Here is a 26,747-nt window from a genome sequence, read left to right as displayed (position 1 = left end):
AAAAAATGTATCTTTTCTGGTTTTCGAATTGCCATTTGAAAAGTACATTTGATTAAGTGTTCATTAAATCAAGAGGAAATGAAATAAAAATATCATATTTTTCTTTCTTTTATACTAAGAAATTATTTTGTACTATCATACAATAGAAATAATCAAAGTTTAGAATCTAAAAAGAACTATAGTTTTGGCGGATCTTTGGCGTAGAAAAATATCACATGTTATTGCAATTCAAAATTGCTGTAGATCCATCAGTCTATTTAGCTTTTTTTTCAACAATAACATTAATGTTGGATTTTGTCAACTAATGTGATCTATTGATAAGATATTTGGGTTTCAGAATATGTTTTTAAAATATGATTTGCCTATCAAATAACATTTTCATTAGTTTTTTAAGCGCTCATTCTATTATAATAAGTAGATTTGTGTGAAAAAATCACTTTAATCGGATTTTCTCTCTTATCAAATGGTCAATATATTAGCGTTTCTGTCAATTTATACATCTATAAAAGATCTTCATAATATGTAAAAATCAGAAATATTCTAATATTGGTAGCATAAAACATAATAAAAATATCTTCAAAATTTAAGACAAAATGGAGGAAATGCAGGCTTACCTATATTAATTTTTGTTTAAATACATTCTTATTCCAATTAAGTAGTATTAGCTGATTCACATTATGATATTCTATCATTTCATGGAAGAATAGAAACGTCATATCTTAAACAGATGTCTACATAACTGCAAATACATTGTAACTACATTTTTTTAATACCTTTAAGTTGAGGAAAAAGGTAGTGACCTTGACCTGACCTTGATGCGATAACAAAATGGTCAAATTTGAATAAACTGATATAATCATTTAAGCACTGAATGCTTATTTTTGGATGTCGTTGGTCCTTTAACACACCAAGAGGTGCAGATAAATTGAATACCGCACGTTAGCGTGGTATGAAACAATTTGTCTGCAACGCTTGTTGTGTTACTGGACCAAAGACATCCAAAGATAAGCATTCAATGCTTATATTTATATTCATACTGATGTCTCTTTTTTTTTTTAAATATATGTGTATTGTCGCTTTAAAGCCATTATATACGCACTGAGCCAGGGATCTGAAACATACATGGAACAGCCATTTTACATATTATTTAGTTCGCTTCCGCGACTAAAAATACAGTGCCAGAAACTTTGTAGAGAAAAATATTTTTTAGTAAGGATTAGATATGATTTAATGATTATTTTTCAAAAGTATATATCAAATTGGTTATGTAAGATTGAACGGTTCATTTAATTTTACAAGAATAAATATAATCAAAACACGTGAAGACGTTTATATTTCTGCACATGCCGCATGAGTTATCAAAGTGTATTCATAGATTCATAACGTCGCAGATTTCCAATGCAAACATATGAGGAAATATACACTGAATGTAAATATTTGGTTATATGATCGGTTTGACTTTGTGAACATTTAGATACATTTCTTAATATTGTTGAGAATAAATCATTGAAGTATCGTGTTCATTGACAACAAAGCAGCAATAAACCGAACATTAAATGACAGTACTAATTCATTTTGAAATTATGTCTTCCTCAAAAACTTCAACGCGCGACCTCAAATTGTCACCCCCCCCCCCCCCCCCCCCCCACGCGAATTGATTGTTTTCAAGTATTATAACACTGTGAGAGAAAACCTTGCATATGTGTACTAGACTTTGTTAGCAAAATTAACTAACAAATTGAACCTACGAAAGCCAAGACGTAATTAACTAATCAACTAATCAAATCGTGGATCTAAAAACCTGTTTCTTAGCGACATCAAACTGTTCTAGATAAAATTATAACCTAATATTTATGATATCTATACGAAAAACATATGTAATTTGATCAATATAATAAACATTATTATTGTACTTCTGGTTTTCTCAAAGGATTGCAAACTGGCAAATTGTTTATGGACACTCGAATCGCACAGACCCAGATTCATCATAATGAATCGTGCAATTTACAGAGATGTGGATTGATCATTAAAAATAAAAGAAATTCGAAATTCATGTTACATTGATTTTCTTATGATAAAGTCACGTCAGTTAACGCGGACATGTGTTGTTTTAGTAGAAGATCTATCAAAGCTTAAACAACAAGAGGTAATGATTAGAAATGATCCATTATTATCCGAACAGAATTCCAAGTGTGTTCGGCTCAAGAGTCAAATTGTAAGCCAGCGGAAAATCCTTCATTATCTTGAGCATGAGTTGACTGAATTTTGCAATCAGGAAGAACAATCTAAAGTGCTTGTCATGTATTTCTTGGAAATTTGGTAAATCGTACAAAACAACTTAATTCTCGTCGATTTAAGATTTCGGTGTCCTGGAAACGTCACTAAATGCAGTGTAAAAGTAGCTATTAGTTGTTTATGTTTGCAAAACACAGCATTGTGAGCTCTGTATCTCGCTTCAAACTTGACAAATAACTTTCAAATTTTAACTGTTGTAATTCCTTAGTAAAGCATCTTTTTTTGAGGTGGGGGGATGCGCTTAGAAAGATTTAGGCTCAAATCGTGACCATGTTACTTCAGTGCGTGATACTTTGTTTTGGCCATTACATATATCAGTCAGGATCAACAACAAGAGGAATACATGTACATACAATGTAGCGGTGATATACTAGTATTCTTTGTTTTATATGGAATACGGAATACCGCGTAAAACTTGCATTAGAAAAAATACACAAAAACAATGAAACATATGTAATAAATTTATTTCTGATAAACATATCTAGGAAAAAAACAGAACACAAAAATAAACAACATATTAAGGGAACAAAATATATATTATGACGTTCATGTGCAAATAACAGGAAAAAATCTCTATGAACCTGAGTCATTGAAATGTTTTCATGGATATGAAACAAAAAGGCAAATTGACGACTTAAACGACCAAACGACAGTTCTCGGCACGGAGATGAAGAAAACTACAGGAGAAAAATAAGCATTTATTCTTTGCTTAATACTGATACTTTTCAAAATGTTTAATATTATAATGTGACGATCCGATGATTGAACAGGGTTGAACACTTTATTTTATTTGCTTGAACGTCCTATGTATTATGAACAATGAAAATGAAGTAGAGGAATCAATGGTCTTTAAAAATCAAAATATTTTTTTCTTTAAAATTCAAAAGGATAAAAAAAACAAGTGTATATGAAACTTTAAAAAATATTATCTAGAAAGATTTGAGAAGAAAAAGTGCTCAATTTTTAAGATAATGTCAAATCAATTTAAGGAAAGCTACATATCATCTGCTAGGTCATCCTTCAGTAAAATCCAATAAAATTTCTTAAAATGCTGAAAGCGCATTTATATATCGGTTTTAGAAAATCTCATTCATTTCGAGTATCCCTTCCCTTTCAATTAACTGAAAGCACAGTAAAAATCCACATAACAAACCATACCATTTGAAAAATTAATTATTTATATACCTACTATATTGCACCAACTTTTCAAGGAGAAAAAAACTCTCTCTTTTTCCAAGTACGATATCCAATGTTTGACTTGTCATACTGTAATATATACATAACGATGCTATCTACTTACAAGGCAAAGAAAAACGAGGTATTGAAAAAATCTATTCAAACACTATTCAATTCATTGCTCCCCTTCTCCAGATCCGTTCTTAATCACATCACATTTGTAGATATAGCACCATATTTCAAGAAAAAATTCAAATTTTTTTTTTAATAATAATTCAATGGAAAGAAAACAGAATGAAAATAATCTTTAACACTATACAGTTATCCGCTCTGAGGCCAGCAAAAATAACACAAATGCAACATCCTCATCTTAGTTAATTAATAACATTTATGATCAGGTGCCACCGGTGTATCAAATGAAAATAAGGAGCAACGTCATCGGAAACCTTCATTAGCTTTCTTTTAGACGCGTGGCCTTGTAATCTTCCGAATATTGTTTATCTGACGCCTCAGTACCAGTTAGCATCCACTGTCGTTGATTGAACATGGTTAAGGCACATGCACCTTCATAATATGAAAATGCGCTACGTAATATGTCTTGCTTGCACCACATATATACGCCATGACGTGCTAAACTAGGTCCGTTTCCTGCTGTGTAAAGTCCAGGGTACATATTGTCTGTTGATACGGGCTGTCAGGAGGTGAACTATTGTTCCCCGGTCTAAGAATGGAGATCCCTGAATCGGATCCCGACGAATCGTGTCTGTCACTAGCAGTCTTTTTAAAAAAAAAAAAACCACAAAAAGTAAAAATGATGAAATTCTCCAAGAATAAAACTTTAGACAGGACAATTAGCAGAATATTATTAACGACGATATTTGGTTATACTCACTGTCAAGAAATACAAGGAGAGACACTACAGCTGCTATACCTTTTCGCCACTTGGATGAATGCACTTGGTTCTCAACAGAGGGCTTCGGCGCTTGTTGCTAGGTGACCGATCGCCATTTTGAGCCACTGGGGCCAGAAGAGTAGACTGGTGAGGAGGCGTTGGATTCATGGGGGACTTGTCAGTTGTCGTCATTTGCCCGGCAAGGCACGAGAGAGGGATTTTGTAAATGTATTGGGGAGGGCGCAGGGTTTTGGCTAAACAAAACGAAAAGGTGTGTAAAACACATTGTTCCGATGTTAAAAACAAATTGGTAAGAAAAATTATTTCAAATTTAATTTGAGCCTACCAGATGGGGATGAAGGGGGTGTGTATCTCTGTTCTGTCGATTTCTCTTTTGGTGAGCCACCCGGACCAGCCAACGTGCAGAAGTAGATATCACACTATAGTGACAAAAATTAGCCATACCAGAATGTTGGTATCAGAACCAATAATTCAAATAAATCAATATCAAAATAGATAAAATACTATAATGATGATAGCCAGGTTGAAAAAAATAAACTAATGAACTATTTTCTGAAAATGTGATTAAAGGTCTGTGTCTGTGTGTGTGTGTGTGTGTGTGTGTGTGTGTGTGTGTGAGAGAGAGAGAGAGAGAGAGAGAGAGAGAGAGAGAGAGATGAATAAAGGTGAATGTGCATGATGCTTGGTTACCTTCGATGTAATCAGAGACAATCCAGGCTGAGACATGGCGTGTACAAGGTTGCCATTGATGATGAGGCGGATTTCTATGGAGTCGGCGGTAAAGGCCATTACATAAGGGAATGCGCAAACTGAAAGTAAAGCAAGGTTTTAAAAAACGGTATTACATGTACTATGTGCACATTTAAACACAATGTTTCAGTTTAATTGTCATTGACTGATGGCCACATTATATACTATAGTAATTCAGTCTTAGTTTTCTCTACCTATGTCACTTGGCTCCGAGTTCCAGTTGAAGTCAAAATCATGTGATGTTTCCTCTGAGAGCTTTTGGAAATGACTTACATCTGCAAAATAAGTTTAAGTCATAGCCAAACTTTTGGTAATTCTTAAAATATTTGTTTAAAAATTCCCAAAATGTTTTTAACCACAAAATCTACTCACGATTGTAACACAGAAGTAATTCTGACTCTTCATCTTCATATATATCCAAAGCTGCTACTAAGTTAACCTAGAAATTCGTTTTAAGTACATCTATAATCAAACATAGTAGCTTGCCTTAAGTTATAAAAAGAAGCTATGTTAATGAAAATCGCTTGGTATAATATGCTGTATTACAAGCTGGCTAAAGATTGCAATTTCTGCTCATATAACACATTAGGGGGGCACTACGGGTTAAACAAAAATGCCCCCAAGAGACTATTTATTAATGTTCCAAATATAGAAAAGGAAATAACTCTTTCTAGATAGGTATTTACAGATAATCTTTGGTTTCATTAGAATGTTTCAGTTCATCATGAGGCCTAAGATTGAATAAATAAACTATTAATAATTCTACTACTTAGTTAACTTCATTTGCTTTCTGACCACGTTAACGTTTTCACATTTCTTTCAGATACGTTTTATTTCTAGTTTTATAATATAAATGAAATGTTAGTGTCATTGCGGAAGAATATGCGCAAAAGAGTGAAGCATTTGTGTTGCAGCTAAGACTCTAACCTCCATTTTCCGTTTACGCAAGATCTGTTAACAAAATATTATTAATGTTGAAAACAACAAACTTGTCCAACATGTGGAAGTTTATAATTATACTTGTTCAACAGAAGTTTGTGCACATTTATGCTTCATTTATATGAAATGCCGATGGTTCCAAAAACCACCCATACATTCTAGGTAATATAAAACATATTCATTCATATTCAAATCACCCTTAGACTATTCATACTCATATTGACACTGTTGCTTTACAAAAATAATAAATGTACCATACTGGCACACGACCAATTCTTGCCAAGGACCACTTCTCGCCAGTGCACTGTTGCGTCATTATATCAATACATAAAATAATATACAAAAAATCGGTTAATCGGTCCTTGGCGAGAATTGATCGCATGTCAGTATGTTTTCAGCTATTTTCGCTGAAATTTAAGATAATGCTAAACACAGGAAACAATGAACGATTCCGAGAAAGAGGCGGAGCAGATGATTGTTTATCAACAGGCTGGTGCAAAAGATTTATATGTAAACTAACATACATATAAAATATGTATATAAGTAAAGGGAAAGGACAAAAATAGGCTATGCCTGCTGTCCGATCTTATTTCATTTTGAAATAAAATATTGTTTAAACAAAAAAAAATACATATGAGCCAATTTTCTACATGTATGAATACCAGAAAAATCATGATCTGTTTAACCCCCTTGCTTTCATATTGACATATTCACAATTTCAGTAGATTTTTTCAATAACAGTTTCAAATTGATTGACCTGAATGTCGAAGACTATGATGCTTAAATTATTGATCCTTTTATCATTCGGTCCACTTAAACCAAGCTATGATTGCAACTTAACTGTCCAGCTTTAATGAGGGGAAATGTCTTGGTATAAGACTTATCATACCCTTTTTGAACTTGATATAGCTTCTACGTCGTCTTCCAGGTGAAAGTGCGCATTTTCTTTTTAATATTAAAGATTGTAACGATTTGATATATCAACACGAATTCCGATATGAATACAAAAATAATGTTGCGTTTAAGGGCTTAGGAAAAATGGCATCTGAGGCTATCCTTATAATTGGCCATCATAAATATGCTAAATGTTTCTCGAGAATAGAAGAAATATAATATGTCAATGACATTCATTTATGGCAACAATGAATAATTGGGTTTACCTTATTTGCCTCCACCTGGTACAGTTGCAAAGTGTCTCCGTTTTTCTCATTAATTAGGTCAAACTGGTTCTTGTATCCAACACAGATCTGGTTGTCATCTCGAACGCCATCGATCAGCGTTATCAGTTGGGGCGAGTCAAAGGCCTGTAGTTCCTGTGTTAAAACACGCGATAGGCAATTTACAAGTAATCACACACACACTTCACTGAAGCATTCATAACACATCGGTGGAATGATTCAGATCAGCAAAATTTATAGTAAACAGTCATAAACTGAATAAAATTTTTTTTTTTTTATTTGGCCATCACACATGATTTAAAATTTACGAGGATAACTGCATACTCGAACAAAGTTGAAGCCATCCACGATTTCGAAGTCAACAGTTGGACACCACGTAGACCAAGCCACGGAATGCTTCCACGTAAACAACAGGAGACGTTTCTGAATCGCCACCACCATTCTTAGATGGCTGGCCCCTTGCCTGCTCAGGGCGTACAGATGGCAACCTGATTAAACATATTTTAAAGTACATTTGTGTGTGTACCTTTTGAGATGTGTGCTACATCCGCCTTTTTAGCGATATAAAACCACCCACCCTCCCCCTTTGAAAAATTTAATAACCACAAGCTGAAATCAACGAGAAAAAGAATCATGAATTTATTTTGTGTATGATATTAGATGTGTGTTATTAGCTTTATTTAAAAAAAAAGTGAAACTATGGTGCATTAAAGTTGAGAGTTGTTTTAGTTTGGAATGAATTATCTTCCGATACCCTTTGTTTTCTCGATTCTGTTTTCCCTGCATTCTGCCTTTCCCCTTGTAACTTTATCCAACACCTCTCCTTCGAAGTCATTCAATCTGTACACGTAGATCTTTCCCTCTTTACCTGTTTTGATGAGAGGACATTAATATTGAAAAAAAACCGCTGATCTTGTAAATCAATAGTTGAATATACTTAATATGCATTTGATAGATCTCCGTACCTTTGTCGCATCTAAAAATCAAAAGGTTGTGAGCTTCCACAACATCCAGCTGTTTAACAGGGACAGACTTATCAAATATTGATCGATGATTTAGACCCTCTGGAAAAAAAAAACCGAGTATGATAAGATGATGATTTAAAATTCTGTACGAATGAATTGAAATTGATTTTAACGAAATCATTTCTCATTTTTTTCTTTGACGTCGCGGCAACATTACCTTCCACGATAAACGTGCCATTTTCCGTTGATAATATTAATTTGTTGTCCCCTGAAAGAAAACAAAAATCAATAAGGACAATGATGTGTGGACCGAAAGTTTATTATCAGAAACGCATTAAGATATTTCATAAAAAATAATCTTCTTTTCAGATCTGCCATAAATAAAATTTTGTTGAGGCTGTTACCAACGTGTTACACGATAACACGTGCTATCGCATTTGTCTTCATTTTTTTTCACATCTCTCGAATAACAACTTGACTCCAAACACAAAAAACTCTTTCAAAACAAAGACCCTTGACAAATAACAAATTTAAGTCGCGTGTGATCGACGTACCCCAAGAATCGCCGCAAATAATTGGATGAGGGAAATCCATACAGAATGACTGCGGTTCCCATGGCTACAATACAAAGACAATGAACCAATCAAACACTCAAACACTTTTAAACACATGACAGGGAGACCTTGCTTTTTTGACAGCGATTTATATCTTGTAGAAGAAAAGGTTCAAAATAAGTTCACAAACTAGTTTGTAGAAGTTTTGTAATTTGCGTACTATATACACCATTCACCAGAGATAAAATTATTCACGTAAAGAATCTTATGAAATTTAAAAGCGAAAAAATAACATAGAGTATAAAATCAGTCGATGGGACTTGCCTCTCGTTTAAGAAGTCCTGTTGTGACTAAGCTTGTTGGAGCATCACCTTTCAAAATCGTTTTTACTTTTAAGGTCTGAAAGGAAGACTTGCGACCGTAATTAAATGTAGACACTTTAATTTCAGCCAAACAAATGCACACTGACTTTTGACATTAGTCTTCTTACCTGGCCCACTCTAAGATACTCGCTGCGTCTAGCTTCTTCTTTTCTGGAGATGTGGGCGTCTTGAATCACATCGCTAAAAGCTCTTCTGTACAGCTAATAAAAAAGACGGAGAAAAAAGTTTTGAACAAATGTATCTTTAGCTTATGGGGAAAAATTTTCATTCATTTTAAATTTAATTTCAAATTGATTTCATACACGTGCGTAGTAAAGGCTTTTATTACCGGCCTTTGCAATCTTTACGCTTTGTAAGGAGATAAAAACCCTTGTTCCAGTTTCATAGAAACTAATATTTTATCATTGATCAAATTATAAATCCAAATCTAATTTTCTTTTCAAACTGACGGTTTCCATGCTAACAGCAGATATGTTTTCGTTTCTTTTTATTATTTGCGTTGTGTATTTTGTCTGTTTGCAGCCAGAACGTGTGATGTTCTTTTTCATCAATAGAGAATATTGAGTGATATCTAACATAAAATAAGACTATATACGTTACCTTATTGGTTTCCATCATATATCCCTGGTGTATATTCTTTATCAGCATCTCTAGAGTTCTTTCTCGTTTCTGGGCAAACAAAGGATTGTTAACGGCGGCTTTCTCGCCATTTATCACTGAAACGATATCCCATGCACAAATAATATATCAAAACACTCGATTAACACTCGATATAAAATACATGAAACAAGTGAACATCTATGCAAAAGTATCATAAAATAGTTACATCTATTAGTGACCATATGTAGATTTACATGTATCACACATTCCAATAAATCAAGAAATACTTTGTGAAATGCTTCTTGGATGACGATTTGCATGCCAAGCAGAATAACACGTTATCTTTTGTTAATCCTTCATTTTAATTATTTTATAGCTAATACATGTATTTGAGAAGTGCTTACATTTGACGAGAAGAAATTCTCGGAACTCATCGGCGTCATGGAACACAGGGGGCGAGGGAAGAGGCGGTCCGAAAAGAGGGACCGACTCTTCGGAAAAGACGTTGAGTTTATAAGAGCGATCACATGTATTGTAACAAACAACAGCAAATATATCTAAAGTGCATTAAGGAATTAACCCATCAATCAAACAAAATACACACAAAATAACATAAAAAAAATACCAATGTATTTTAAAAACTGAATTTTATTTTGAGATATAAATTCTGTTCACCGTATTTTTTGTATTTTTTAAATAATTTTTATTCCATCTTTTCTATAAATGCACCAGCATCTGTCCTCTCTCTGTGATAGATCTGTTAGGGGAAAGCTAAGACAGGAAGTGCGTGGGACAGGAAGTGGCGCTAACTCTAGCCCTTAAGGTAGCCATCGATCAGCCTGATTAGTTCCGAATTAGCATCAGTATCCTTGTACTTAAAGATCTTGGAATAAATAATTTAATATGTTCATAAGGCAATCTGGGACCATAAAAATCGACGAAAGACTTTGAACCTGTTTTTTCTCTCCATTGACCAACAACGTTTTCTCTTCGAATATCTTTATTTTTGAAAGACAGTGAGAATTAAAAGCATTGTCAAAAACGTTTTGAAAAAAGAAAATTCGCTCACAAGGATATAAAAGTTGCGACACACAATGCACGAGACTTAATCAGATCGTAATCATAAAACCAAGTAATATCGTTATTTGTGTATATTGCAGATTCTCGATAGTCAAAATGTCTACAGATTCTTATCATCGAGAAATTAAATTTTTATTAAGGACTGTCTACACACAATCGGAATATTGAAGAAATGGAGGAAAATATCCCCAGTGGTTGTAATTTAAATATCGGTAGATAACTTTATTTTAAATGATTGTTTTTGTTTATTATCATCAACGATAAATGGGAAGCGCAGAACCAATCCTTTTATTCATAAGTCATAACCAGCTTATTTCTTCATTATAAATCTTTCCTGTAAACAAACATTGTTTAAATCCACGTGAAGAACATGGTGATTAAATTGTCAATAACATATTAGACGCACCAAGCGGGGTTCATATGATTTCTAATTCAAAATCCGTACGTATATACGTATATATAGCGTCGAGTGTGTCAAAATCGACGTGTTAAAATTAATAGCTAAATACAGTTTAGATCGAACAATTATTTTGTCTTATTCAACGCCTGTTTCTCCAATAATGTGGGTGCTTAGGCACTTCCTTGGCGAGTGAGCCCTTAACTCTGCCTGTCGCCTCATTGACGCTGCCTTATATTGACGAAGCTCTACAGAACGGATTGATTATTGAAACACAAAACAGAAGAAAAAGGATACGAGTAAATCGTGACCTCATCATGCAGGGCTTGAACTGAGGAAATGCTTGAGGGTCCGGACTGCTAGACTCGTAGAAGAGAATGTTTACTATGTCGTTTCCTATATGTCGCTTCCTTTCCACCTAAAAGAAATTTTTGAAAAGGAGGTTAATTTTTCTAATAAATCTTATAGTATTTTCATGTTTAATGCTGATTATCAGTGAGATGACCCCCCCCCCCCCAAAAAAAAAAATAAAAACTACATATTTTTTTTTAATAACAAAGAACTATGATTTTGGTGGAGAAAATATGATTATGTTTTTTTTTTTAGGATCAACCAATTACCTGTTGTTTATTCTCAAGAGAATGAGGAAGCAACGTAGATACATGAAACATAATCTCGTGGCCTTCGTAAACTGTATATATAGACTCAGTTCCAGTTGCATTTGCTGTAACCGAAATGAGATATGGTACACTATTTACATGATTGAGACACTTTTCATACGACACCGTTTTCAGAATATACCATAAGGATATTTTGAAAATGAGACGTCATAGTGTATTTTCGTGTTAAATTGCAAAAATATCAAAAGAAAATGATTAAAGAAAACCACACTTACATTTGACATCTAAACCACCTTTGAACTTTTCCCATCCTTTTAATTTGATTCTGTCTCCCAATAGGTCTGAAAAACTATTAAACGACTGCGAAGGGTCATCTGTAAAAGTGAAATTATAACGAGACACCAATTTTAGGGTTAATAACCTGAACAATATGAGATTTTAATGCAACAAAAACACCGTTCGTATAACTTTATGTATTATTTATACCGGTAATAAGGCGAAGGCAAACGTAGACAAGTTTTACAGCCTACTCCTTTTTTGTTTTTGAATTAAAAAAAATCCTCGAACGAATTCTTTTTAATATTGTTAAATTTGCTTGAGGGCTATTTCATTTCTGTTTCAAAGAGAAGAGAAGAAAATCAATATTTCAGTATTTCCAGTTTTATTCCTGTATCAAAATCGTTGCAGTGTTTTACTTTTGGCGTAATTCATTTTTTACCAAAATTTCAGAGCACTTATTGATCGAAAGTGAGCAGTGATTTCAAGAATGTATAAGCAGCTGACTGTCATCAATTTCCTTAATTGACCAGAATAAAACATGACGTCATCACATGGTATTAACACTGTCCACAATCGACAGCAAGCAATCATGCCATTCTAATGACGTCATACTGATATTTTTAGCAGCAATACGTACCGTTACTATAAAACTCCTCATCTGACACCTGGTTTTCTTTGGCGTAGACCACACCAAACTTGAAGTTGATCGAACCCTGAGTAAAGCACATAAGCAGCATGTTAATTATATAGAGAATAGATCATAAGATAAGTGGAAGGCGTTATTCACAGACTAATCAACTGCCTATAGATGGAGGGCACAGCTACCATGAACTTTTTGAGCAAAAAATTGAATCTGTATTACAATTTTATAAATATACGTCTTTTTTTTTATATACATTTTAGTGCTTCTGGCCAGGCCAAAAAAAAAAGGAAAGAAAAGTTCCACCCAGGCTTCTCCATAACGTCTGATATATCTGTCTGAATTTTCCCCAGGCAATCATAAATGATGTTTATTTAGTTTATTAATAAAGACAGAAGGATTTGCATAATCCTTTTAGTTACCTCTTGCTCCTCCAGTACCAGAATGTCTTTTTGGATATCTGGGTCAAATATCTCTTTGGGTCCTTTTTCGAATTTTTCCAGCTCAAAATGACTACAAGACATAAAATGTCTATTTTTTTAAAGAGATAATGTAATTTTTTTCATTGATTGAACGATTAACGTTCTGAATATTTTTTGTTTTTTATGGATTTTGATAAAATATATAGAGTGGGTTGTATGTTTGAAATTCTTTACCGTTAATTATTTATCTTACGAAAAGTGAAAGTGATGCCCATTATGTACACGTATATATACGTAACCTCGTTACAAGCAAAGGTCAGTGAAATCATTAAGCATTAGGGCTAATGTGTCCTTTTCGTTTTAAAACGATTAGTTTTATTGACTACATTGACAACACGATCAATCCGCCATTTAATCATTCAATTGGTTCAAATGTCTAGCTTTGTTAGACAGCCATTCATAGAGGAAGTAGTGTACAGATTAAGTTATCAGATGTCAACAGCTTCCCCTTTTACAGGCTTTTTGCAGTCGGACCTATTGAATAATGCAATGAATTGCACCCCTGTATTTTGATGATTAATGTTAAACGAGATCGCAAAAACAAGCACAAAGTTGTTGCAATGAGGAAACCTCCATCGGATAAAGCTCCGAGTTTCAACAAATTATCCAAAATGGAATTTCATTTTAACGGATAATCGTATCTTATTTGGGATTTAATGTCTGACACTGTAATTCATTTAAAGTGTCTATCAAAAGTTAAAATGAAGTTCATCAGCAATCGATATACTCAGTACATGTATGTCGAGTCTTAAAATAGCTAAAATGAGAAAGCTGAAGAACACAATGCTGAACATCAAAATCAACAAAAAAAAATCAATCAATCAATCAATCGAAAAATATTCAACAAATCAGCAATTAGTGTACCTTAAAATGCCCTTGACTGTCTGAGGTTTTTGTGGATTATATGGAAGGCAAACTCGCTTGGCTCCCTAGAATAAATTATCATAGACAAATAAAAGGTTAAATTTAAATCTAAAAATAAAGAAATACAATAAACTGTCTTAATATGATGTAATGATATGCTGTAATTTGCCCAGCACTACTTTTACTATATGTATATAAATTTTTCGTGTGTAAAACATTTGATTTAAAAAGTGAATGAAAATTCATTTCCTAGAGAAGTAGTTAACATTCTGGTAAAAACAAGTTATTTTTCAATGCGGATAAAAAAAATATTCTGAAAAACCGATAGGCGGGTGTTCAATATAAAAAGATAAGATTATTCGATATTAACCAGGAAAACTAAATCATATTTCATTGGTCGATTTCATAACGAAATGGCGCTGATTAAACTTCGGCAGTGTGGCCGGAAACGCAAGGTTAAGTCGACACTCTCTCGACAACGCGTTGCCTTGTGGTAAATGTGGTTACCTTTTGAATAATACACTTTGTAGCCAAATAAGTACATGTTTATTACACAAATACATGTATATACATGTAAAATTTGTTATGAATGAAAACTAAAGAGGAATTTCCATCTTTACCCAATACATCCTGTACGTAAAAACGAGGAACTAAAACAATAGAAGAATTGTTGTCTGCGCGTCGGCGTGACTCATGAAATGCATTGTTTTTGAAAAATGCTGGAGTATGAAACAATCACCCCTCTCCAAACGCTTCTTTACAGGAAGCAATACTTAACGTAATCGGTCTCAGGTGCGCTTCGCGTGCGCATAGCAAAGATTCAAAAAGTATTGGGGATATGGAAGCCCGGAATCGGTGTCGGATGGCGTTTGGTGTCATGCGTAACCCTAGAGGAAAGTATTCATAGGAAAATTACTGAACTTGGGCCCTCTGGCAAACTTAAATATCCCTCGGACCCCCCCCCCCCAATTCCCGCTGGATCCGCGCAAGTGCGGTGTTTCTGTGATATTACCAGAGTGATTTTGGGTGGGGAAGGAATGGGGCAAGGGGTTCTAATACGTACAAACTTTCTACGGCACGATATAGTTATAGTTAAAAAAATATACTGTTGCATAATTACTTATGCTCGGAAAAGTTGCAGACTGCAGACCGACGAAGACGATGGGCAAGTTTCAATAATGATTATCATATGATAAAGTGAGCACAATTTGACTTACGTTTTTTCGCCATAGCACAGCTCTGTACTGTGGAACATTGTGGTTGTTAGCGTCCGTCACTACCACAGACAATATAAACGGGTCTTTCTCTGTGTCTATTCCAACATAATTCTGGTGCACTAAAAACAGAGATACATTGTGATGATGCAATTTAGTTGTTGGTCATATTCTTCAAATAAAGGTATGAAAAGTTGTCTGAAAATGCTAAAATGTATAACGAGTGTAAGTATTGTTGATAATTTTATTAAAAAACCAACTAAAAAGGGAAACATTTTTTTTAACAGTACATGTATTGGCGCCCCCTCCCCCGAAAAAACACCCCCCCCCCCCTAAAAAAAACTACATAAATTGACCATGTCTAGATGTATATTACTATTACTAAACAATTCATCTTTATGAAACATGTATATATCATGTAAACAATACTAAAGAGCAAAAACTAGTAGGTTATTGCCTTACATTATCTCATTAAAGGGTTTCATAGACTATGAACAGCGTCGTAAATAAGTCGATGACTTAGAACTAAACGAAACGAAAGCATAGCATTTACACTGGCCTGCTTTTGGTTTGTACTTTTCAGATAACACAGATTCAGAGATCATTAGGCAAGGACCGATTGAATAGTCGGTATTGACTTTATATTAACAACTCGATTACCCATAATAACAGCGGATATTAAAAAGATCATATTTATGTACCTTGCTTCCTTTAAACTTAATCTCCATATAATTAAACACGACACGAGACCAATAGAATCGGTGTCCACTTGTTATTATGTTTAATCATTTTAGGTATAATACGTAACTTTATTTTTACGGATTGATGCAAAATCTGTGAAGATGTCACAAATAACTACTTTAAAAATAAACCAGGAAACCCAGAAGGTTAGAAATTCCTGGAAATGATATTAGACTCCAATATCGGGCACGGCTTTAAGGTACATGTAGATGGTCGATTTGACATGGATACAATTCTTGTATGGATAATGATGAGGTTGGGTTATAGGTTGTGTCGGAGACTTTGTTAGACTATTATCAAATCAATAAGGTTTTTTGCTATTTTCCATTTTAAAATAATTCTTAAGTCTTGTTACCATGGCTACATAAAAAAACTGATGAAAAAAAATTAATGCAGAAATGGGAGTTTCGAAACCCATTAGTGAATAAACTACCAAAAATTCTAAAGTACAAAACAGCACGAATTTAATCACGGCATTGCATTGTATACGTTTTGCAAGAGTGCATGACTGCTTTAAAATAGATCCCGAGAGGGTAACACAATGGGAGGGCATGCACTTCCGGTGATTGAGAGTGATTTGAACGTTATACCCTTCCTTTCGTTAAAGAGATCTACAGGGATTTTGGCATATACTTATGCCTTAAAGCCAGTGAAAATCGAACAAAGGTAGAGAATAAGGATTACATGTTAATGTTTAATCAAATGTGGAACCTTTAATAAAAATTTGCTTTCATTGTTTTCCTGACATATTTTCCTATCTGTGAATACCACGACATATAACTAAAGAATTCGAAAGAAACATGGTGATTAATCTCTTGTTTTTCCTATAGATAAAAGAGCCTAACTTAATTAGTTCTAGTGTCATCTGAAGACTACTCCTGCTGTTACATTTATTTACTAATACATCAAGGTTATTCATGTGAAGATTAAGACCACGTACCATTATGCTCCCTTTAGTGGCTCTGTGTTTGATTTCAAATTTTTTTTTGTAATGGAATTTCATAGAGAAAAATCACCTGACATTGATAGTTCAGAAACCCATTATGAGAGATGAAAATCTACTTACGTTTTCCAAGAAAGTATTTAAAATACCATCGGGTTTGAAATTCTGGGTTTTCAAGATGGACTGGACTCGCAACGGGACTTGAGACCTGAAAAAAACCCAATGCATTTACATGAATTTAATAAACAAGTAAAGTGCAAATTTAGTTGTATAAAAATGGTCGTCAAACTGTTTTATAATCCTTACCAAGCTTTAAAAAGTTATATTATAATACGCACTTTAATAAAGGATAAGCATATCACATTACAAATTTTAATGTTGTACAACTTTCAAAACAAAAAAAAAAACAAATCAACACTATCGTTTGAAATTATATCAACGAGGAATTGCTTATTACGTATGGTCTGTCATTTAATCGGTCCAATATGACTTAAAGAAAGAAATCTAATGTTAGAATCTTGGTAGCTTACTGCGGAGATATTTAGTTTCTGGGATAATTACGTTCCGTCATTGACCGATAGGTTGTTGAACGTTTAGAACAATAAAAAAAAGTACAACCAAATATTAATGATAACAAAAGATCTATCTGACGTGTGGTTTACAATCGCAACACTAGAATTCGTGGATACTTAATTTTCAAGGATAACGATGGTATATGTATCCCCGCCCACGGATATAATATCACCAACAAATTCTTTATTCCTTATAGGTACAAGCAATTTACGAAATCATTTTAAAAGATGTCAGCTCACGAAAATTTTTACTCCAAAAATTTAATATGGTTTGACAGTAGTAGAAAGGAAATTCACCTTATAGCGTCTACCTCGGTATTCAATTTCAAGATACTATATACTAACCCCCCCCCCCCCACCCTCACCCCCTTTTCCTTTATTTTTAATATACACGAGATTTCAATTTGGATTACAATGGGCTGTGTTTCTGTAACATGAACTAGTTTGATGAATTATTTCAAGGATTAACTTAAGTGATATTCACACAACATAATGTTTCTTCCAAGAAAGAAAAGCTATACTCATTGTTGTCCAAAGTCAAAAGGCAATGAAAATGGAAAACAAGTTGTTAGTTCGTTGGGTACAATTATTCTCGCTTATCTCGTTGTCCACACTGTTAAATGGTCAATTAGAGCTTATCCTGTCAGATCGCTGCATGGGAATGACAAGCTTATCAACATGGTCAGTCAGTTGTTTACATAAACAATACTCTAACAGTCCTATCATATACACAATATGCTATGTTCAATCAATTTTTATTTTAAGCATATCAGATACAGCAGAATAATGCAAATATACAAATGAAGATAAGCTTGAAATAAAATTTGTTGTTTGTAAACAAGAAAACAAGGAAATAAGAATGTACTAGAATTTCCCTCAGAATAAGGATCCTGAATTACGTAAAACGTCATGTGATTTTCTAAATTGCATCTAGAAACGTTCGCCCTTCTCCCAGTTTTGTCTAATTACTTCCACTTTCTTCTTTAACAAATACATTTTTGTCAATTTGACAAATTACTACACAAAGGTTTGACTTTAACTTAGTTTAAAACTGTAGCGTTTGTTAATGTTGTTTTGTTTTTAGAAATAAATAAAAATCAATGCACAATTTCACACTTGTGATCATTATCTCTATCACTTGCTGTAAGCTTTGTTCTTCCTAAGAAGTTACAATAGACCACCTAAATTGAATCATTACACTAAGTTAAAATAACTTCATATCCTTGTTACCTTAACTTCCTTGTATATTTGAACACTTTATACATGTAGTTTTGATTTTTTAACACGTGTAAAGAAAAAATTTAAAGGAGATTGGTCACGAATTCAGCTGAATGTTTTCAAATTTTAATTTTTCATTTCTACAGGTAGATGTAATGATAAACCAAATTGCAGAGTTATAAGCAAGATACAGAGCTCACAGTGCTTTGTTATGTACATAACGCTCGTGCCAATTTTTGCTTTTATTGGTTCAATAAAATGATTAATGGTCTGGTTTTTTTTCTATTTACTAGTTTGTTGCATACACAGATATAAAAGTACTACAGTATGTACTGTACACTACTTCTAATTCTGTTTTTAACCTTGTGTTTTCTATTTAGCTCTCAATATATAAACAAAAAGTTAACATAACCTGAGCTTTTTATCTTACATAATACATGTGTTACCAAATGATTGACACTAGTACTCAAGTTTTAGTTGACAATTTGAAATACCTTAGTGATACAATATATACATAAAAAATGCAAAAATAAAATTTGAGCATTTTCAGTTTAAATCGTGACCATGTCTCCTTAAAATTCTTCTAAGAGTCAAGAGGTGCATAGGGCCGGTGCTTATCCCTGGTTTTTGTAGTGTTTAGAGGATGAGAGTGATTGACTAGGGTGGAACACCAGTCCATCACAGTGTAATCCATCACGTAAGCCGGTACCCAATTGCAGCTGGGTGGACTGAGACTGTGTACATAAAGTGTCTGCAAGTTGTCTACAGACACAACACACAACACCAGTTGACCACAGCTGAGCTCGAACCGGCCTCCTTTTGGTTACTGGCTTAATACCTATAACCACTGAGCCATGTGCTGCATTTGTAACCTTATACTCTTGATTTCAACATGATCCATTCATATATTTCTGTGATATACTATCTTACAAATTAAAGTCATAAAATTTACCTATTTGTTCTCTTTGGCTCTATTTAATATTATTATGTCAAATCTGATCGATCAACCATTTGAAGTGTGTTTGTTTTGCACATTGTGATTACACAATTACGTACCTCATCGCTTCCTTCTAAATCTCCAGATTCTATTCGAAACCTGCCAGCGGAATGGCTCTTGCAATCATCGTCCATTAATGTTAGCTGAAAAGAGAATATATAATTAATTTAAATTTTTCTTTCTATTACAGTAACTCATTGTTAGTGAAATCACCTTCTAGAATTCAATGTACCTTTCTTATTCCGGAAACTTAGTACGGACTTCGCTATAACCGAGTTTTACTGTACAGTGATTCATAATTACTGCTAAAGTTTGAATTTGTAGGATCGTGCATAGGACCACGTTTTATTGTTTGTCCCCTCCTTACTTACTTCTTCGTCCAGAGATGTTAGTATATATATATATTTTATGATTCTGCATTGTGAGACTTTAACACGATACTTACAAAAATGTTGTTGGTAATTGCACATATGATTGATTACTCTAAGCTATGGCATCACATACATGTACGTTGCAAATGGCTGGTACTTGTTTTCATGTGAAGATCTGGGGTAAGTAGGGAATGTGAAATAAAGTAGTTCTATAGAACTTTTGTCCCTACTTTTCAAAAATTATCTCTAAATGTATTTGCTGCCAAACTGCACACGAAGCAAATTTACGGGATATGTGATTTCTTACAGAGAACGTTGCAAGCCAAACATATCAGTTATATATATATACTAGATAATACTAGTATTCAGATGATGTAACTACGTGTGTACCTCATAAATTGCAAGTAATCAAAGTTTTGGTGTTTATAAAACAGAATCATGGTAATCTTATTTCTTCCATTGTCACTCATTTGTAACAGAACCAAATAAATGGGGTTCATGTATTATTCATAGCAATCCATTGACGTTAGAATGTGATGGTTGAATTTTCAATGGGGATTTCAAATTACAACAATTTTATCCAGTTTAGACAGAAAACGATGCACTTGGATACCAGGATACTTTGGGTTTCGAATAAAACCTTGTATCGCGCGAAGCACTTGTAAAAATTTATCACAAGCAAGCTAATTGTAACACTAAACCGTATAAAAGCAAAGCACTCGTCCGGTATGAATTCCATCATACATGATTTAAGTTATGATCAATGGATGCAAGAAAAATAGAAATTGTGCTGAAATACAAGAATTCCAGTGAGAAAACTTTAACGGGAAATGGGGCGTTCTGTTATATAGAAAACCAAGCTGACTTGGACAAATGATTCCGTTGTCATTCAATAACACCTTCAACAGTTCGAACGACTCTTAATGAATTACCATTGGTAAAACTTAGTGAACGCTTGAAACAAAACATGTCAAAAGAGGAAAGAAGCATTGATTTAAAAGTGTGTGGGTGTGTGAGAGTGTGTGTGTGTGTGGGGGGGGGGGGGGGGGGGGGGATGTAGCTTATCAGAAATTTTTGTAAGCAACCCCCCCCCCCCAATAAACCTGCAGGAATAAATAATGAAAGGGGAGTAGTGTTGCACACCATATTAGAATATTCTTGTAAGTTTTCTGGGCGCAAAGCAATTGCTTATTTGTGACATTTTAAACATAACCGATTTACAAACATCTTTAATGTACCTACTACAAGATCAGTTAAATACTGTTCGTAATACATTAACATAATAGTATATTCTAATACGCTTCTTTAGAATGCCACTTGTCAAACATTCCAAAAAAGAGGGGCTGTCAAAATGAAAAGGTTCTCTTTTTTTATGAATAAGTGATAAAAAAATAAAAGTAGGAAGTTTATGTTCTACATGCCGCTCAAGCTAACAGCTGCAATAAATTTGTATCATTGATTTCTTACACACGCATGCATGGGATATGAACGAAATAATCTGCACATTTGTACAGCATAGGTTCAAAATCATTTGAGTGGGAGGATATGTGTAAGAAAAACGAGATAAGCAGATCCGACAAGGGTGAAGAGGTGTCACGGGGTCGATCGAGTAACTATTCTTGAACCCCCCCCCCCCCCCCCTTTTTTTGTTTGAAAATTCGTGTTTTGGTCAATGATCATTATTATTGTATTCTATTCAAATAAAATACACCAAGCGTTGTGGCTTTTTTTTTTTACGATTAATTAAACCTAGCATAAACCTAGGTCTCTATATAGGTATGTTTTGATATCCGACGTTAAGAATGTATAGTTGATAACAGTAAAGAAGGAAATATAAGGATGTTTCCTCTTGGGGGTCCGAGCGGCCAATAATTACGACGAAAGGTTTATACTAAAGATATACGATATCACGGTATTAGATAAAAGGCTTTTGGTGCTTTGCTCTGCTTCAATCTATATCTTTTATCATTAATACACTCCCGTGTTTAATCATTATCTTTAAGCATTACCATACCTTTAATCAGAATACATCGGAAACTTGTTCATATCAAAAAAGATGTATGGCGACGTTTATAATTCTTACTCGAAGCAAGGTCGATTTATGCTGATTGGGCTTGGGGTCAATTGCAGTTCATGGCAAAAAAGTATTATGATAATGTCTCATTTTTACTTATGAAATAAAACATTTGATTTTTATTACATTAAGATCGAACTGATATGACGTGCATCATTTTCAGGAAAACCATTACTGCTTTTCTAGTTTCAACAAAATCATGTAATAAGTAACTCTTCATATTTTCTGTCAAAATCAAATATCTTTCTCCGATGGAATACTTTCCTGCATCGAGGACCAGAACGTAAAACGTTCAGATTGTCAGAAGCGAAAATGCAGGCCAAAAAAAAAAAAAAATGAAAAAATAAAAAACGCAAGTAATACTGCTATCGTAAGCATTCGCTAAAGTTGTAATATTTTTGCATCAAGAGAAGGTCGAGAAAACAGCTATAGACAAATCGGAATTAATAGCAAGACAAAACATAGAGTTCCCAAGCGTTAATTACGAGCAATTCATCGAAAAATCATTGCGACTTCTCACATAACTTGTTACATCTAGGGTCGTGGTATCGAAAAGATATAAAAAGAGAATACAAAAAACTGACAACAATTTAAACTTTATATCTATTTTATGAGTAGGTGTGACTCCTTTTGCAATCATTTTGTCTCATTACTGCTGATACCAGGAGACCTAAACATCTAGTCTTACCGTTTCCACGGAGCCATATTGTCGTCTGCTGAAAGCATCTCGCCTAACAGTCAAATCGGTTGTAGGAGTGCTGAAAAGAATAAAGGGAAAATGATGATTAAAGAAAAATCGTTTAATTCATCTCCAGATAATTATCGCTGCAATTGATAATCTAATCGGATGAATTTACGACATTAGTCCAATTTACGACGATTACCCGAAGCAATCGCGCCCAACAGTTCCAAGCATGTTCCCCTCACGGGAATAACCAAAATAACTTATCGATATTTTGAAGAACCTTAAAACCTCTTTCAGATTGCACATGTTAGATTTGTGAATTTTGAATGTTATTTATTTTTATGAGCATTGCCTCCGTCTAAATTAGTTGTACGCTGTGATCGTAACACGTAGATATGGTGGATTATCAGCGAAGCCGAACTCGCCTACTGCTCGCTTCTTGAAAACTTTAGTAGGATGATCCTGCAAGTAAGCGACTGATTGGTATTGAATCGAGCTCTTCATTTTTAGTTTTTTGTTCTATAGAAAGGAAATTTGTCGTTAAGAACCACTCCAATGTACGGAAACATTTGTCCCTGTGACAGTCTTATCGACAAAACATCTGTTTTGCCCTCCCGATTTGATTTCCTCCTCCCCAAATCACGCAACAGGCAAACATAAATCGATTTTTTGTAAAATTGATTACCATGGAAGACATATTTTGTCTTCATTATCTATATTTTGATCATGCAAAAAAAAAGCACAAACAAAAAAAGCATTAATCCTTGCAAATAATGACAGAGACCTTGGAACTGCATGAAATCATCGATGAAATTGAACTGTGCTCTTGCAACCAATATCTAACCGGAACAAAACGTCTCTAAAAGTCAAAAGGACATTATTGGTCGCACGTTATTTCCGACGTCAGTATAATATTCAAACAGAATTCAATAAATCAGGCGAACTCATTATATTTGAAGCGACCACGGGCACCGGAAATCTGTGCAAGTCAATGTATCTGACTGATCCTGAGTTATTGCACACAGTTCTACATCACAGCAAGCAAGTGGTTATGAACGATCACGCTAGATGCATGACATTCCATGTCACTTCTTTTTCTATCTACTTAACGTATACTTATGAGATATATAAGTCTCATTTTTATTTTATGTTATACAAGTCCAAAAAACATTTATGTTATACAAATCAGGAAAAAAAAACCAACATTTATGTGTGATCGATTCACTGTGATATAAATATCTACATCTAGATCAAATATCTAAGCAAAATACTTCATGATCCAAACACCCATTGGAGCCTGAAGATCAAATGAGAGTGTTTTTTTTGTAATATGATGTTGCTATTTCACACACTAGTCGTATTTGTGCAATGAATAAAAATGGCGCAACTAATATAATTTTAGTTATAAACTATGCTACTTATTAAGTTAATAGAGCTAGTCTCAAATGGCCAAGGTCATTTTTTAAGACTCATGAATTTTGATTAATTGTCTGGAAATGAAGAACTGTGTAACTAAAACAAAGCACACATTTTTTTTTCTTAACTAAATAAAACACGTAGTTTATGGCAAGCAAAATTATACTATAATATTAAAGGGGCATGGTCACGATTTTGGCCAAATTATATTTTTCTGTTTTTACTATAAATAATGCATTTATAATGATCACATGAAATTTGAGAGTCAGTCGTAGAGTTATAAGCAAGATACAGAGCTCATAATTCCTTGTCATGTAAACAAGGCGCGTGTCCTATTTTTGTTTAATATACCAGTAAAAAATCTTTTTCAAGGTATTTGTCTAATATTTTCTTATTCTTTTAAGCATTGATAAACAGTTCCTAAACGTTTAACATAATCATTTTAGGGCTAAAACAGGAATGTTCACCTCAACATTTGTACACTAAAGCTTTGTTTACATAGCAAAGAATTGTAAGTGTAAGCTCTGTAATTTGCTTATAACTAATCGAATGACAATCAAATTTTGGTTGCCTATTGAAAATGCCTTACAAAAGCATTGTTAACGTCAAAATCAGAAAAATAATTTTTGACCGAAATCGTGACCATGCCCCTTAAATCTGTTGACCATCCAGCCTCTTAAATAAAAAGAATGGCTTTTTGGAGTCCCTGCTTGGTCAACAGGAAACATGTACATTGGCAGGCATATTAACAGTGCGTATGTACATGTAAATGTTACGTAAATGTTTGTATGACGTTAGCTTTTATCGTGAATCGCGAGAACATACAATTACATACCCCTCCCCTTTTCCACTTTATACAATGATGTCAAATGAACCTGATAATTATGGCTTCCTGTGATTATTCACGCACCGAATCAAGCCGTTTAAAATCATATTTATATTTATATCCTTCTTTATTTGATTTAAAACAGAATTTAAAACTGGAGAATGGTTTCCATATGTTATTCTGATAATGAAACCGTAAACAAAGATGCATAACATTGTAATGAGAAAATGGCACCCTTAATAAAAATCAGCTGAATAAAAATAATAAAAGCAATCCTATTTTGGCTTAAGAGATCGAATTAAACTTTGGAAAACTCTCGTAAAAATGCATGATATTCAGCATTATCACTTTAACTTTCACTTTATGCGAAAAAGGGATTGTCTGGTCTAAAGCTGAGGTCGCATTCACATTCGCCTTCCTCTTTAATAGCTTGTTAAATATAATTATTGATTAGCAATACATAATATTGCGATAGTACATGTACAGATGCACTTTATGACAATTTTGCTGGGGGGGGGGGGGGGGGGGGGGGAAAGCAAACAAATCTGTTAATACAACATCATGCAAACAAATCTGGTCTATTGAATGTGTGTTAGCAGATTTAATTGTTCCTGTTCCAAAGTTACAGAAATATTTCTTGCCAATACCATAGTTATGGGGTGGTATTTATTTGACAGATGGCACAAAAAGACAATTAAAAGATGTTTCAACCCTTATTTCTTTACATGATATTACAATAAGTACCATGTTTCCTACTCTATATAGCTATGAAATACATGTATGACATATTTTTGAACATGTAACTGTCCATAAACTTCATAACAGTTGCTCTTTCGACACCCTCGCGTATAATTATCTGAATTGCTTAAAAAATAGATGTACAGTGTAAAACAACTACATGTACATGTAAAACCCGTGTCATATTAAAATGTCTTATAACTAGTTTTAAAATAAAGTTAATTCATTCACTCACTCAATCACCCCCTCAATATAGATAAAGAATTATGACGCGAAGGAGAGGTCTGCTGAAATAACCATATGGCTGCATAAAGTCAATACTTATGACAAGTTGCTGTGACGTTAACAACTGCAAGAGAGCCATATTTTCAACGACGAGAGGCTCAACATGTTGTGCAAAGTAGAACTGTAAATCAGTCTGATGACTCTGCTCATAAACCCTTCCTACCATTGGTCAAAGCATGCAATGTAGTTACTACTCTATTAAGCCAAGTTCTGTGCTTCAGCGAATACACATGTAAACTATGTGCAAAAGCTAAGACGGAAACAAAAATTAGAATTCAAAATATATTTTTGTTTAATTCCGGCAATCATAGTATAATATAGCAAGGCCAAGTAAAGGAAGGAACATCACATACTTTTTTCTTTATCAAAAGGAAGCAATATAAATATCTCCATTACGTAACATGAAACTTCAAGACAAGATCTTTTTAATGAAATGGCAATACTAAAATTGTAGTGATTATCCTCCACATTAAAAGGGTTTCATAGATACTGCACAAGTATGTGCTTATTTCAGACGCCATGTCAGATGAAGTATATTCAACTTGGTTGAGT

General features: G+C 33.8%; 1 protein-coding gene across 8 annotated transcripts in view; it reads right to left on the bottom strand.

Annotated features, from left to right (window-relative positions):
- Window positions 1-2,742: 2,742 nt before the first annotated feature.
- LOC105326741 (GTPase-activating Rap/Ran-GAP domain-like protein 3) overlaps window positions 2,743-26,747 on the bottom strand; it is a 122,979-nt gene continuing 98,974 nt past the window's right edge. For 5 of the 8 annotated variants that reach the window (XM_066075971.1, XM_066075977.1, XM_066075976.1 and 2 more), the window contains exons 2-27: window positions 22,934-23,003; window positions 19,860-19,943; window positions 17,137-17,221; window positions 15,333-15,451; window positions 14,116-14,180; window positions 13,192-13,282; window positions 12,767-12,842; window positions 12,126-12,224; window positions 11,851-11,954; window positions 11,528-11,648; window positions 10,158-10,310; window positions 9,754-9,869; window positions 9,261-9,353; window positions 9,095-9,169; window positions 8,771-8,834; window positions 8,434-8,484; window positions 8,217-8,315; window positions 8,006-8,119; window positions 7,576-7,739; window positions 7,234-7,386; window positions 5,507-5,573; window positions 5,329-5,409; window positions 5,075-5,193; window positions 4,710-4,803; window positions 4,403-4,617; window positions 2,743-4,248 (exon numbers count right to left, since the gene is read on the bottom strand). In XM_066075971.1, the coding sequence (XP_065932043.1) occupies window positions 4,102-4,248; window positions 4,403-4,617; window positions 4,710-4,803; window positions 5,075-5,193; window positions 5,329-5,409; window positions 5,507-5,573; window positions 7,234-7,386; window positions 7,576-7,739; window positions 8,006-8,119; window positions 8,217-8,315; window positions 8,434-8,484; window positions 8,771-8,834; window positions 9,095-9,169; window positions 9,261-9,353; window positions 9,754-9,869; window positions 10,158-10,310; window positions 11,528-11,648; window positions 11,851-11,954; window positions 12,126-12,224; window positions 12,767-12,842; window positions 13,192-13,282; window positions 14,116-14,180; window positions 15,333-15,451; window positions 17,137-17,221; window positions 19,860-19,943; window positions 22,934-23,003 (2,719 nt within the window). In that variant the 3' untranslated portion in view covers window positions 2,743-4,101. Of the gene's footprint in view, window positions 4,249-4,363; window positions 4,618-4,709; window positions 4,804-5,074; window positions 5,194-5,328; window positions 5,410-5,506; window positions 5,574-7,233; window positions 7,387-7,575; window positions 7,740-8,005; window positions 8,120-8,216; window positions 8,316-8,433; window positions 8,485-8,770; window positions 8,835-9,094; window positions 9,170-9,260; window positions 9,354-9,753; window positions 9,870-10,157; window positions 10,311-11,527; window positions 11,649-11,850; window positions 11,955-12,125; window positions 12,225-12,766; window positions 12,843-13,191; window positions 13,283-14,115; window positions 14,181-15,332; window positions 15,452-17,136; window positions 17,222-19,859; window positions 19,944-22,933; window positions 23,004-23,129; window positions 23,179-23,714; window positions 23,740-26,747 lie in introns of those variants that run through there. The other 3 variants (XM_066075979.1, XM_066075978.1, XM_066075975.1) reach the window with 3 other exon arrangements.

The sequence above is a fragment of the Magallana gigas genome, chromosome 2 (assembly GCF_963853765.1).
Source record: "Magallana gigas chromosome 2, xbMagGiga1.1, whole genome shotgun sequence".
Taxonomy (NCBI): Eukaryota; Metazoa; Mollusca; class Bivalvia; order Ostreida; family Ostreidae; genus Magallana; species Magallana gigas.
The sequence above is the reverse complement of the archived record's forward strand: the minus strand, read 5'-3'. Positions and strand labels throughout refer to the sequence as shown.